At 33.1% G+C, this 14,840-nt stretch overlaps 3 protein-coding genes and 1 long non-coding RNA gene across 4 annotated transcripts; all 4 read right to left on the minus strand.

Moving 5' to 3' along the window:
• Positions 1–913: 913 nt before the first annotated feature.
• On the minus strand, positions 914–1,991 carry LOC108810118 (uncharacterized). Its single transcript, XR_008935850.1, has 4 exons — positions 1,846–1,991; positions 1,670–1,759; positions 1,110–1,561; positions 914–1,012 (listed from the first exon to the last, which is right to left on the minus strand). It is a non-coding gene; the product is annotated as an uncharacterized LOC108810118 (long non-coding RNA).
• Positions 1,992–2,040: 49 nt separating this feature from the next.
• Positions 2,041–5,939, minus strand: LOC108808200 (uncharacterized). Its single transcript, XM_056987122.1, has 9 exons — positions 5,365–5,939; positions 4,839–5,276; positions 4,688–4,746; positions 4,539–4,612; positions 2,902–3,767; positions 2,506–2,814; positions 2,388–2,435; positions 2,235–2,321; positions 2,041–2,136 (listed from the first exon to the last, which is right to left on the minus strand). The coding sequence occupies exons 1-9, from the start codon at positions 5,815–5,817 to the stop codon at positions 2,041–2,043; spliced, it is 2,430 nt and encodes an 809-aa protein (XP_056843102.1). The 5' UTR covers positions 5,818–5,939.
• A 1,205-nt stretch (positions 5,940–7,144) lies between these two features.
• LOC108845306 (uncharacterized) lies at positions 7,145–9,622 on the minus strand. The gene is made up of 7 exons (XM_056989020.1): positions 9,400–9,622; positions 9,222–9,309; positions 8,280–9,148; positions 7,883–8,188; positions 7,734–7,820; positions 7,463–7,537; positions 7,145–7,372 (listed from the first exon to the last, which is right to left on the minus strand). The coding sequence occupies exons 1-7, from the start codon at positions 9,574–9,576 to the stop codon at positions 7,313–7,315; spliced, it is 1,662 nt and encodes a 553-aa protein (XP_056845000.1). The 5' UTR covers positions 9,577–9,622; the 3' UTR covers positions 7,145–7,312.
• A 339-nt stretch (positions 9,623–9,961) lies between these two features.
• Positions 9,962–11,774, minus strand: LOC108845307 (DUF724 domain-containing protein 6-like). The gene is made up of 4 exons (XM_018618536.2): positions 11,659–11,774; positions 11,428–11,574; positions 10,733–11,338; positions 9,962–10,645 (listed from the first exon to the last, which is right to left on the minus strand). Exons 1-4 carry the CDS (start codon positions 11,737–11,739, stop codon positions 10,190–10,192), a joined length of 1,290 nt encoding a protein of 429 aa, XP_018474038.2. The 5' UTR covers positions 11,740–11,774; the 3' UTR covers positions 9,962–10,189.
• Positions 11,775–14,840: the final 3,066 nt, after the last annotated feature.

A 14,840-nucleotide genomic window follows, 5' to 3' on the forward strand; every position in this document is an offset into this window, starting at 1 on the left:
CTACTGGTCTTCCTGGTTTATTATTCTTTTCACCTTTCTCCGGCTTCTCGGCTTCATCATCTGCTTCCACTTGTTGTTTTTTCTCCTCATTTGTTTTGCCCTATTACAAAAGAAAAAAGCTATAAACAAAAACTTCATTGCAAAACTATTTTATAAGACGTTATAAAGAGAGTTATTTTACCCTTATTCCTGCTGTTCTTCCTCGTTTCTTCTGTTCAACTTGCACCGGCTTCTGGGCTTCATCATCTGCTTCCACTTGTTGTTTTTTCTCCTCATTTGTTTTGCCCTATTACAAAAAAAAAGCTATAAACAAAAACTTCATTGCAAAGCTATTTTATAAGACGTTATAAAGAGAGTTATTTTACCCTTATTCCTGCTGGTCTTCCTCGTTTCTTCTGTTCAACTTGCACCGGCTTATGGGCTTCATCATCTGCTTCCACTTGTTGTTTTTTCTCCTCATTTGTTTTGCCCTATTACAAAAGAAAAAAGCTATAAACAAAAACTTCATTGGAAAGCTATTTTATAAGACGTTATAAAGAGATTTATTTTACCCTTATTCTTGCTGGTCTTCCTCGTTTCTTCTGTTCAACTTGCACCGGCTTATGGGCTTCATCATCTGCTTCCACTTGTTGTTTTTTCTCCTCATTTGTTTTGCCCTATTACAAAAGAAAAAAGCTATAAACAAAAACTTCATTGGAAAGCTATTTTATAAGACGTTATAAAGAGATTTATTTTACCCTTATTCCTGCTGGTCTTCCTCGTTTCTTCTGTTCAACTTGCACCGGCTTACGGGCTTCATCATCTGCTTCCACTTGTTGATTTTTCTCCTCATTTGTTTTGCCCTATTACAAAAGAAAAAATCTATAAACAAAAACTTCATTGGAAAGCTATTTTATAAGACGTTATAAAGAGATTTATTTACCTTTCTTCCTGCTGGTCTTCCTCGTTTCTTCTGTTCAACTTGCACTGGCTTCTGGGCTTCATCATCCACTTGTTCTTCTTCTTCTTGTTCCTATTTCAATGAAAAACAACAACATGTTTTATTAAATTCTAATTTGTTATGTGTATTGGTAAGTTAATCTACTTTGTAGCTGTCTTATTGTTCACACCTTGAGAGTGAGATCTTCCAATACACCTTCTATAACATCATCAGCAGAAACATCCGTAGGTTGTATTTTTTTGTTTTTTGGATTTGGAGGTGCTAGCATCGCCGACAGGTTCCTCATCGGTGTTCCTCTATTTAACAAAAAGCAGTAACCCAAAACACATTTCATTTTAAACCACATTGTAAATAGAGCTTATAAAAGTTGTTACCTTTTTCTCTTTTCTTGGTTTCTTATTCTTAACTTCCTTGCAAATGTTGGTTGTATCTTCATTTACTTCTTCAACCTCTTCCATCCGATCCTATTTAAAAAAAAAAGAATTTTTAGTGTCTTTAGATAATTTTATAAACTTTTGTAAACAGATTTTAAATATTTCGTACCTTCTTTCTTTTTCCTTGCTTCTTCTCTATAACTTGCTCGGGCTCTTTGGATGCATCTTCATTTACTTCTTCATCCTTCTGTTTTGATAAGAAAAGTTATAAAAGAGATTTACTTAACACTTGAAAAGATATTTCAAGTCATAAAAGTTTATCAATTAAAAAAAAAAAGTTTATTAATAAGCTTACTTCATCGTCTTTGGAGGTTTCACTTTCTTCACCACTGTCAGCAACTTGCTCGGGTTCTTTGGATGCATCTTCATTTACTTCTTCATCCTTCTGTTTTGATAAGAAAAGTTACAAAAGATATTTACTTAACACTTGAAAAGACTTTTCAACTCATAAAAGTTTATTAATAAGCTTACTTCATTGTCTTTGGAGGTTTCACTTCTTTCACCACTGATAGCAACTTCTTCACCATTTCGTTCTGCTTCCTCTATTTGATCCTATTATAAAGGTTCATACACATCAATTAGCTTTATCAAATCATAAAACAATGACAGATTTAGAAAGACTTATATTTTTTAAACTGATAGTGTAATTTTAGAAATCTTTATAAATTAACTTACTTCTTTGTCTTTTGAAGTTTCTCGTTCTTTTTCACTGTCATCTGCATCATTATCCACTAGTTGTTCTTCTTTATCTTGAGTCTTTTTCTATTTCATTAAAAAAAGATTTTATAAATGGTTATAACTTTAAAATAACTTAGAAATTTCGAGTTTAATAAAGCATTATAAAGCGTCAAAAATATAACCTTAGAAACTTGTTGCCTTATGGAATCAAAGAAAGACTGCAAACATTCATTCTCCTCCAATTCCCTTTCCTGATGCTTATCATTTTCCTGAAAAATTATATGTGAATACAAATAAACAGTATTTACAATATCAAGATTTTAAAAATAGCAAACCTTGGTTTTTGTGGCACCTTGAGGAGTCTCATGAAACTCATCAGTTTCCTGTTACAAGTTAGAAGCATATGAAATCTGATAATTTAAAACACGATACAAATACAGAAAATATTTTTACCTTCTCGGTTTCTCGACGAATGCCCAGACGATCTTCAAGCTTCTCCACTTTTTTTTTATAAATCTCTAGCTGCTTGGTGAGGAATTCAATCTTCTCTTTATCAGTTGCATCACTCCCTGGACCATAATTGTTTTCCTCTATCTCAGCTTCCGCAACAGCAATGTTGACACTTCCACTACGCCAATCTTGTCTCTTCAAACGATATCCTCTCTTGACAAGATCAACAACTTTTCCAAACTCAGTGTCGACATCTTCTTCAACCAAGTTGCTATGCAATTCCTGATCTCCAAGGATGCATTTGGCAACAACCTGATAAGTATTAGCATGATTAGACCATAGATTAAAAATAAAAATGCAGAGACTAAAAAAATTTAATAAGAGTTTATAAAATGATACCTTTTTGTTTCCAGCAATTTTGGTCACCTCATCCAAAGTAGGCGATTTTGTTCCTATCCAATGCAAGCACAATGGAAACTGAGTTTCTTCATCTTCATCACCAAAAAATGAGCCAAGTTGATCCACAGAAGACAAAGCCCAAAGCTGAATGGCATATATAAACCCAGAAATTCCATATTGCACCTTCACCAAATCTGTAGCTTCAATCTTCTCCACTGCAGCACGTAGAGCTTCATAGGTTTCATTCCCCCAGGGATACTTGCAGAACTCTTCAAAGTTTCTAGCTCTCAGCAGTCTCTCAACGGGTATTATATTAACTGGATTGTTGGCTATCAATATCGATTCCACAAGGATAGTAGCTCCTAATCTCAGCTTCTGGTTAGCTGTAAATTCCTTACTATTTTTAACAAATAGTTTAACCAAGGTCTTCACAGTATGATTCTTCACCATCCATGGATCCTTCTTCTTATTTTTCGTTGCTGAAGCCTCTTCTTCTTTTTCTTCTTCGCCAACAAGGCAAGGTAGACCTGTTGCCAAATGGAATTCTCGTAGAGAAAACCGCATCAACTGTTCTCCAAAAGAAAACCATAAAGTCTTCTTGCCTACTTTAATTCTCCTAAGAAGCAACTCATGGATCAGATTCCTTGAAAACACCATAGCGCTATTCCTCATCCCCATCTGAATTATAGGGCCTAAGAACGAATCTTCAATCTTCTTGAAATCACTGCCCAAAGCCTCTTTAACAATAGCAACATACTTAAGGGTGCAATGCTTATTGACTCGTTGCAAAACTCCTTTCTCTGAACCAGGTTCGAACATTCTTTTTGGCAAGAAAATTTTATCAGCAGAAGTACTCATCCTTTCACCTGAAACATTTCAAATTTTTGCAAGGTCAGTGATAGGTTTTATAATGGCTTATAAAGTAAATTTTATAGGCACTTGTAAATCATAATGGAACCAAATCACTATCGAAAGAAGAAGAGATGACATATATCACAAATAACAAAAAGATATAGTCGATTGTAAGTTGTGATATACTAAAACTCAAATTTCTAAAGCTCTTAAATAATTTATTGAAATTTCTTTATATAAAATGAGAAGAAGAATCACATATATGGCGGTAAGTAAAATCGATGGCAAGTAATTTATAAACACTTCTAAACAATAGGTCAAATTTTAATTTAAAATGAGAAGAAGAATAGCATTACCGACGTTAAGCAAAATCGATGGCAAGAAAATTTGACGGATCGAATCGGCTAGGGGAGCAAAACTGATGAACAAATCTACTAGGGTTTGAAACTGATAAAGATGCCGAGATCGGCGGAAGATGGAACGTCAGAGATGATGAAAAGTGATAAAAAAACCGTAAGTGTTGATTTATACATTTTTACTTCAGGACCCAATTTGCAAGGCCCATTTTTAAACCCATCGCAAGCAACACTTTAAAAATTTAAAAGCTTGGGCTAGTTAATTTTATTTAAACCTTTATAAGTCATTATACATATATATAAGCCTTTGTATATTATTTCATAAAGATTTAAAAACTTTTATATAGATTTATAGGATTTTGTAGGTCTTTATAAACTGTTATAAATACTTTATAATCACTAATCCTTAGTTAGAGAAGGTATTATTACCTATTGGGGGCTCAGCATCAATTGTTGTACCATTATCCATTTCATGATTCTTGTTCAGGGTATCTCGAGGCGTCCTGATTTATGTTGGAGAATCACTCATCATATCAACCTCAGAGGATTCTAAAACAGGAGTGATGCTACTGTGGTACACGTCAGAGCTTATGGCTGGGGTAGGAACATTTGCATTGTCTTCGTTTTCAAATCCTTTCTGAAAAATTATGAAGGGAATGTACCAATTAATGGTTCTTATTTCCAAAAGAAGAAAAAAAAATTGAACAAAAGATAAGTGCAAGAAGGTACCATATGTGCTTCAACCCAAACATTGTTTTGCCACTCCATGAACCGCCTAATGTCAGAGTTTTTAAAAACCGCCTCTTCTTTTGTGTCCTCGAAACACACTTTGTAGTTGTTGTCTATGTCAACTTCCCTCACTACACCTTTGCGCCAACCATATCCAACAAACACTTCAACAATGTTTAGCAACTCGTACTCTGCACAGAGATTAAGAGGACGAGATGGCCTGATTTTGCAAATGTCAACTGCTGTACATTTCTCTTCCTCACCATCACTCAAATGCTGTGAGCTTGGACCCAAATATTTCTTAACCAAAAATTCTCTTTTATCACCCCCTTGAATCTCTTTAACTACTAATGATTGGACCCAAACATTTTCCTTTTTACCAATCGTACGAGTCACTTCCACCAATTTCACTGTGCTAAACATGTCTTTACTTACTTCCTTCAATTCAAGAAACAGTCAAATATTAGCTAAAGCCCTCAACAATTCAAAATCTTAAAACTTTGAATATAAGAAGAAAATATAATACCCTGTCTTTTTCTTTCTGCCATGTAAAGCCGGTCCAATGATGATGAGGTCTCAGTTGGGTTTTGTCGAATTTTAATATGTCTGGTGGATGATCAAAGTAAACCAAAAAACTTCCATCTGCCTCTTCACCTACGATAACACCATTCCACCATCCATCATTGAGATAAGCATCCACCACCACCCCTTCCTTGAATTCGACTCCTTCGTTCGGACACTCTGGCGGGACGGGTCTAATGAAACATCTTTCAACATATTCCCTGCAATGCTTTACACCGTCTTCATCGAGCAAAGTTTTGTAACAGACCCGAAGCTTTTCCTCTTTCACTTTCTCCGGATCTTGCTCGAGGATAGCTCTAAACCAAGAACCTTGGAACCCATCTTCTCCAGGAGAGGCTTCTACTTCACAACCTTTGGAAATGGGCAAAGGTCTTTCTTTTTTCTTCAAAATTCCCATCCTTGGCTACTCCTTAAAACAAAATCAGAAACAACTCTCTTCTTCTGCTAAAACCTTGGAGACAAAACCATATATAAAGGAAAATTTAGTTATTCCGTGGGTGTCATAATCATTAACAACAAGCTTCGCTCAAATCATATTTTGTTTTGAGCTACGTGTTTTCATCTGGAAGCGATATTGACTCAGATCAACCACCAAATGAACTCATAAAAAAACGAGATAAACGAATCGGAGATAGAGAGGATACACACAAGAGCAAGAGGAAAATAAAAGAAAAAAAAACAAATTAGAGTGAATTCCGACCAAATTAACGACATGCATCCAACAAATTGAAACAAATTTAGATTATAGGTATATCAATTAGGTTCCAAAAATCAAAAATCAAGAAATTGATTTCGGCCAATTTAACAAGATGAATCCAACAAATTGAGATTTTGGGTATATCAATTAGGTTCAAAAGAACAAAATTCAGCTCGAATTAGAGTGATTAATCGATTTATCTAATCTCAATCATCTCATTTACCTTTGCCACAGTGTGTTACGATTCGAAAGGAGGAGGAACAAAACGATGGAGACGCGGAGAAGAAGAAGACGCGGGGGATTGGTAATTGAAAATTCAATCGTGAATTTTTGATTCTTCTTCTTTGAATTTATGGAGTTAGAGAAGAATAAAGAACACATAGAAGAAAGTGACTGAATCTAAAAAGGAGAGTCGGAGACGCGTTCTTCTTTTGTCGGGAGAAGATAATGAAAATCTAGCTAATTTTACGATTTTGCCATTTCAATGTTTAATGATAAAAAAAAAATATTCGTTTGATTCGAACCCGGGCTTAGAAAAAGTGAAGGTTTAAGTGACAACAATTCATCACTAGACGACATTTCATTCTTGTTTTCAATTTTTTATCGCTATTATAAATCTAAAACTCTTAGTACTGATTTTATAAGGGTTTTGTAAGACATATTTAATAAGGTGTTATAAAGATCATAAAATACAAAATTGTATAATAGGTTATAAGTGATTTTTCCAACCATCTGAAATTTGTTATCATTTTCTTAAACCTTAACTCTTATAACTTTTTTAAATAAGGTGTTATAAAGGTAATAATATACAATACAAAGTTTTACAATGTATTATTATTTTTTCCATAATTCTAATGCATTATTATTTTATAAATCAAATCCAATGAGAGTTTTATAGTGGATTATAATTGTTTTTATAAATCAAATCATTTTTATAAATCCAAAACTCTTATTACAGATTTTATAAGGGGTTATATTTTTTAATTTTTTGTAATAAAGATGATAAATGCATTTTTATAATGGGTTATAAGTTATTTTGGATAGCTTTATAAGCCCTTACAATGCAAAAGATGTTTCTCATCAAAGGCATCAACAAAAGATAACATTTTGAAAAATTGAAACACTGATTTTGGATTAAAAAAATATTGGAAACTGAAAGAGCATCATTTCTTCCAATACTCTTTATATCACAACATCAACTAGAACCCCAGATTGTTTTAGTTTTCTTTGTTTTGGAGGTGCTGGCTTCAGCTTCCTTTATAAGCAAAACAATAAATTAAATCAAGAATGTGATATATTAAATACAAACAACTTTTTATAAACAATTATAAACAGAGTTATTTACCTTAGTTTCTCTTGCTCGTTTCTTCTTTTTAACTAGCACGGACTCTTTAGAGGCATTTTCATTTAATTCTCCAACCTTCAATTTTTATAACACAATAAAAAAGTTAGTTAAACTATATTAAAATATTTGAAAGCTTAAAGTTTATAAAGATTTATAAATCAGCTTACTTCATTGATTTTTTATGTTTCACTTTATAAATCAATTTATAAAGATTTATAACTTATCAGTTTCGAATTTAATAAAGCCTTATAAGACATCAAAACATAACAACCTTAGTGTTTTGCTGCTTTCGGGAATCTATGAAAGACTGGAAAGTTTCTTTTTCACCCAATTCCCTCTCGGAATTCTGTCCATTTTCCTGAAAATTTATATGTGAATACAAATACACAGTATTTAGAATATGAAAAAAAAATAGTTTACCTTCTCGTTTTCTCGACGAATGTTCAGAAGACCTTCAAGATAACCAGCTTTTTCTTTATAAAACTCTGCCTGCTTAGTGAGGAATTCAATCTTTTCTTTATCAGTTGCATCAATCCAACCATCATAATTGTTTTTCTCCACTTCAGCTTCAGCGACAGTAATGTTGACACTTCCATTAAGCCAATCTTGTCTCTTCAGACGGTATCCTCTTCTGACAAGATCAATAAATTTTCCAAATTCAATGTCAACGTCTTCAACCAAGTCGCAGTGTATTTCAGGATCTCCAAGTATACATTTGACATCAACCTAATATATATTAACTGATTAAACAATCGATAAAAATACAAAGAATGCAAAGATTTTAAAACAAATTTATAAAACATTTGTAAAATGTTACCTTCTCACTGTTGTCGAATCTGGTCACCTCTTTCATGGTAAGAGATTTGGTTTCTACCCAATGCAAGCACAAGGGAAACTTAATCTCATTATCCCTAATTCCAAAGAATGTGCCTATTTGATCCACAGATGATAATGCCCATAGCTGAACAGCATATATAAATCCACAGATGTCAAATTGATCTTTCTTCAACACTTCAGAGCTAATACCCTTCACTTCATTGCGTAAGAAATTAAAGGCCAAATTCCCCCATGGATAGTTGCAAAACTCTTTGAAATCTCTAGCTCTCAGAAGATTCTCAACGGGTATACGAGTCACTGGATTGATTGCCATTAATATCCCTTCAACAAGGATTGAAGCCCCCAATCTCAATCTCTGATCATCAGTAAACTCTTTACTGTTCTTCTCAAGTAGTTTAACCAAGCTGTTTAAAGTTTGTTCCTTATTCATCCGTGGATCTTTCTTCTTCTTCTTTTTCCTTCCAGAAGTCTCCACTTGCTCTTCATCTATGTCAGCAATACAAGGCAGACCCGTTGCCAAATGGAATTCTCTTAGGGAAAACCTCATTGGTTGTTCTCCGAAAGAAAACCATAGATCCTTGTCTCCTATATCAATTCTCCTTAAAAGTAAGAGATGAATCAAATGCCTTGAAAACACCATATTTTTCTGCCTCCTTCCCATCTCAATTATAGGACCCAAGAATGAATCTTCAAGCTTTCTGAATTCAGGGCCCAAAAACTTTTTAACTTTATCGACCAACTTCAGGTTACTACGCTTGGTAATTCTATCCAAAAAGCGTACCTCTGTACCAGCTTCGATCACTCTTTTCGGCAATACAATCTTATCATCAGAAGTACTCATTGTTTCACCTGAAATAATTCAAAATGGTAATGTTATAGATATGTTTTATAATAGTTTATAAATACTAAAATCATTATTTACCTGTTGGTATCTCTTGATGGTCAATGATTGGGGAGGCAACATCATTCACTGTGTCACCTGATTCATGAGATAATGGTAACTCCAATTCCTACACATCATTAGAAAAAAATACATATAATTCAATAGCAAGGAAAATAGGCTAGTGACAACACACACGGAGTGATAGTGTTAAACTTACAAATATTTGGGTTTCATTTTCAGTGGCTTCTAAAACAGGGGTGTTACTGTAACTTCCTTGAGGGGTTATGATTTCGGTTGCATCATCGTTCATCATATCATCTTCATTGGACTCTAAAACTAAGGTGCTACTGCTGCTCTCTCGAGTGGCAATGGTTGGAGTGGGAGCATCATTCATCAAATCTTCCTCATGGTCGTCTAAAACATGAGTTGTACGGAGAAGTTGCGAGAATAAGATGATAAATATAAAATAAATTATTTTTTATATATATTTATAGTGTATTATAAATTAGTTATAAGAGTTTATAAATACCAAAATCATTATTTACCTTTTGGTATCTCTTGATGGTCAATGATTGAGGAGGCAACATCATTCACTGTGTCACCTGATTCATGAGATAATCGTAACTCCAATTCCTACATATCATTAGAAAAAAAAATACATATAATTCAATAGCAAGGAAAATAGGCTAGTGACAACACACATGGAATGATAGTGTTAAACTTACAAATATTTGGGTTTCATTTTCAGTGGTTTCTAAAACAGAGGTGTTATTGTAACTTTCTTCAGGGGTTATGATTTCGGTTGCATCATCGTTCATCATATCATCTTCATTGGACTCTAAAACAATGGTTGGAGTGCGAGCATCATTCATCAAATCTTCCTCAGTGTTCATCAAATCATTTTTCGATTTGCTTGAATGAGTTTCTTCTACAGATTCTATCTGAAAAACGGTGAAGGAAGTTTACTAATCATTTGTTATTCAGAATAAACCAAAAGTGAACACAGTTTATGTGTTAGAATATACCTCTCTTGTAAGTATCCAACGACAATTTTTCCACTCCCGTGACGGTCTAAGTGAATAGCTTTTAAAAACCGCCTCCTCTTTTGCGTTCTTGAAGTGCACTGAGTACTGGTTACCAGGGAGAACTTCCCTCACTTCACCTAGACGCCATCCACAGCTAACAAACACTTCAACAATGTCTCCCAATATATACTTTCCCCAAAAATAACGAGGCGGACATGGCCTGAGTTTGCAAATATCAACTTTTTTAAACAATGCATCGTCTTCATCATCATCACTCAAACGCAGTGACTCGGATAATCTTTTGATGATAACTTTTCTTTTACCATCCTCTTCAATCTGTTTAATGGCCATTGTTGTGACCCAGATATCTTCTATTTTACGGATTCTACGAGTCATTTCCACTTTTTCCCCTGGGCTATAAATGTCTTCACTAAGTTCCTTCATTTCCAAAGAAAAACATATATAAGTGAAAGTGCTCATCAAACCAAATTATAAAACTTTGACATTAAAATAAGAAAACAATACCTTTTTTTGGCTTTTGACCCATGTAGAGCCGGTCCAATCAACATTAGGTCTCAGTCGGCTTTTGTCGAATTTTAATACTTCTGGTAAAAAATCCAAGTAAACCAAAAACTTCTCATTTGGAAATTCCTTTACAATAACACACTTCCACCATCCACCATTAACATAAACATCCACCACTGATCCTCTCTCATATACGAAATCGTTATTCAGATCCCCTGGCTGAACCGGTCGGATGAGGCTTTGATCAACTTTTTCTGTGTAAGGAGTTAAACTATCCTTGTCCAGCAAAGTTGTATAGCAGACCCGAAGCTTTGCCCCTTTCACTTTCATCGGACTTTGCTGCAGGATAGCTATATGCCAAGAAACTTTGAACATTTCTTTTTCTGAAGTGACTTCTACTTCACAACCTTTGGCAATGGACAACGCATTTACAGATTTCTTCTTTTTTCCCATGTCCATAAGCGATTGTGTCGGTTTCTGTTCTTGCATACGTTTTTGAATTGTTGCAAGTCTCTGACTACTAGACTGTTTCTGCTGTCCATTGGCAATAGAGTTCTTCATCTTCAAAACATCAAGTGCTTCCATATAGTTCTGCACTCTCTTCACCTACGCATATATATATATATATATATAAAACAAACTGTTACAACTAAACCTAACCCAAGAACTAAACGTCGGTCCTTATGGTCCCTTACCTGCATCTTTCTTTGTAACTTCACATCTCCTTCAGCTACAATCCCATCCAGCTTGATCAACTCATTCATCAACAACTCAATCACCTTTGCAAGATCTTTCTCCGCAACTTTCCCTCCTTTTTTAATAACCATCTCAAACGCCGAAACCTACAAATCCCCAAAAAAAAAACAATTTCAAAACTCGGTCCAAAAAAACTAAACAAACCAAGAAAGTATTAGAGAGCAAATTACACGTCCTCCGAGCCTATCAACTTCGAGGCTAATATCAGAAATCGCTTTAGATGCCTTTTCTGTTTTGGCCATTTTCCTCATCTCCAAGAAATGTTTCTCTTATAAGAAATAGAATGAAAGAAACAGAGTTTAAAAAAAACGTTTTATAAGAGGTTATAAAGAGAATTAATTACCTTTTTTCCTCTTGGTCGTCCTGGTTTATTTTCTTTTCAACTTGCCACAAAACCAATTCAAGTTTTGAAATGTTCAAGAGGTTTGGAGTTGCAGAAAGATAGAGAAAAAGATGAAGAGATATGAGAAAAAAAATATATTTCCGTGAGAAATGTTAGAGAAACAAGACACGTGTTTCTATAGGTGACTGGTAGCTGTAAACCATTTTTAATTACATTTATTCTATATAATCCCTATTTTATAAGAGAACAAGACACATGTCTTTCTGTAATATATATCTCTAACACGTGTTTTTACAAGTGAATGAAAGTTGTAGACCATCAGTAATTTACATTTCTTCTTAAAAAATTTAGTAACGAGAATCCTCATGTATTTATATCACCGATTTTACTTTTTATCATGACTTTCATAATACTTTATAAACTTCTATATCTTAGTTTTATAAAGGTTTATAAGTGATGTTCAATAAATACTAATGCTTTTATAAATTAGTATTTATGAGTTTTATAAAGGACTATAAGAGATTTTTAATAATTATTTTACTTTATAAGGGGTTATAAGTTACAATTTTTTTATAAACTAGTATATCTGAGATACATGGGGCAGCTATAATACATTATTGTATTTTATATCACTGGATTTATCATATTTTTATAAACCCTTTATAAATCTTTATGGGCTTCATGTGTAACACATTTTTTATAAATCTTGGTTAATTACATTAAACTACCTTATAAACATTTATAATTCATTTATCAGCCTTTCATATATCATTTTTTGTTTAATAAACTTTTATCTCTAAGTTTATATAATACTTTATATAACTAGTATTTCCGAGTTTTATAAAGGTTTATAAGTGATTTTTAATAAATTCCAATACATTATTGTTTATGAATCCTTAGATAATGCTTAGAAATGTTTTAATTACCTCCTGAAAATCATTAGTTGTAAGCCTTTATAAATTAATTTACATAGATTATTAAGTCTCTATAACTTATAGATATATCTTTACAAATCCTAAACCCTTATTACTTATTTTATAAAGGTTTATAAGTCATTTTTAATAAGGTGTTATAAAGTTACCTATTAACTTTATAAATTTAAGCAGAGACATAAAATCCAAGACATAAACTTATATAATTTTTAAAATTCTTCAAACAAACAAAGTTTCTCAAGTATGAATAAAAACAGATAGTTGTTCTTTCTAAGTTTATTATTCACTGTAATTCTGAGAAGATGTCAACAGCCAACTTTTCCCTAATGTAGACAACTTTTTCTTCAGTCAGCTTGGTGAAGTCAACTATGCGCATGGCATGACACTCAATCAACTTCAACGTGTAGATTCCACTATCCTCTATTTTAACAACCTGAAATCAAAATTTACAAGTATTAGGCTTAAGAACGTAGGAAATAACTTATACTATGCACTTTTTCTTCTATTTTAAAATTCAAAGATTGATAAAAATGAAGTTACCTGTGGCAAACAATCAGAGACAATCTTTATAGAAAACTTGCTTGTATCCATTGTAATATCTCTGAAGATATTGCGAAGCATGAAAGGTAGTACGGTTGCATAAGCATTCAAATATGGCCCCACGTTGGCATCTGTAAACTTCAATGATGCGCTATTGAATGCTGTGATGCTTCTTTTCTCCAAATTGACCACAATTCCAAGCCAATAATATTCTTCAACTGCAATAGCCGAATTGAGGAAAGTGATATTCTTCTCTATGTTGTACTTGTCAAAGCCACTTGCAAACTGGAAACCTTCCTTGTCATCTAAAAACTCAACATAAAATTCATCTATTTCTTCAAGGAATTTCACTCCAACAACTAAGGCAGTTTTGTTCAGAAACAAATCTGGATTGTTTCTCTTTCTCAATTTCAGCAACTGCAAACCTGCTTCAATATGCTGAGACAAAAAATAAAACATAAATAATCATAAAAACCGATCATCTAATACTCGAGTAAGATGAATTTATAAGCGATTATAAAGAAGATTTTTCAATTATAGTCTAACCGTTTTCGAAAGATTTGTTCCTGGAGTTTCAAGATCTGAAAACCACTTTTCGTTTACTCTCTCTTCATTAATTATCAGTTTCCTACGTTGAAAACACATACTAATAAAATACTATGCAGGTATATATTTTGTACACCTCACTAAATATATAATACCTTATAAAATAAATCTTACTTGTTTTTGTTTGACATTTTCCATTCTGTCATTTTTTCCTTTCTGGTCTTATCAACTGGCTCAAAGGGATGTACTATTGGATGTTTCTTCCTTGCTCCCGTAAATGGCGGCTGTGTATGAATGGATGGTATTTGACCTCTTTCACTTCTTCTTAGTTCAACGTTACCTATATCAGCTTTATTCTTCTTTTTAAGTGGAGGTTCAACATCATCATTTACCTATGCAACAAATAAAACATTTCTTACCAAGATATATGTTTATGAAACTAGACAATATTCATAACATTCTGTGAAAACAAACATCGATATCTTGTTGTACCAATCTTTTTTTAGTTTCCATTAAAGGTTGGGACACGGACTTCTCCCCCACATCTCGCATAAGAACCTGAATCATGTAAAGAATTTGTTTATGAAATTGTTTAAGAGACCTTATCAGCTACGAATTTATTTATAAGGATTTATAAAATACCTCATTTGCATCCTTTCCACTATGGCGACTTTCCTGAGAAAGAAGATCGAACTTAGGAGTAGTAAATGTTGGAGTAGGCGATGTAACCTGTAAAAAGAATTATTTCGAAACGATAAACTGTATACATTAAAATTTACAAGGCCTTATAAAATTTATTAATTTTTGTACCCTTGTCTTGAAGTTTGGAGTAGTGAATGTAGGAGTAGAAGACGTCACCTACACAAGATAAGATTACTCAACAAGCTTTATATCAAAAAATTTTATTAACCCTTATATTATGTTTCATATTTTGTACCTTTGACTTTTGTTTACTGCAGCTTTCTTCTTCCATTTTTTCAGTCTCTTCGTT

The sequence above is a fragment of the Raphanus sativus genome, chromosome 6, assembly GCF_000801105.2.
Source record: "Raphanus sativus cultivar WK10039 chromosome 6, ASM80110v3, whole genome shotgun sequence".
Lineage (NCBI taxonomy): Eukaryota > Viridiplantae > Streptophyta > Magnoliopsida > Brassicales > Brassicaceae > Raphanus > Raphanus sativus.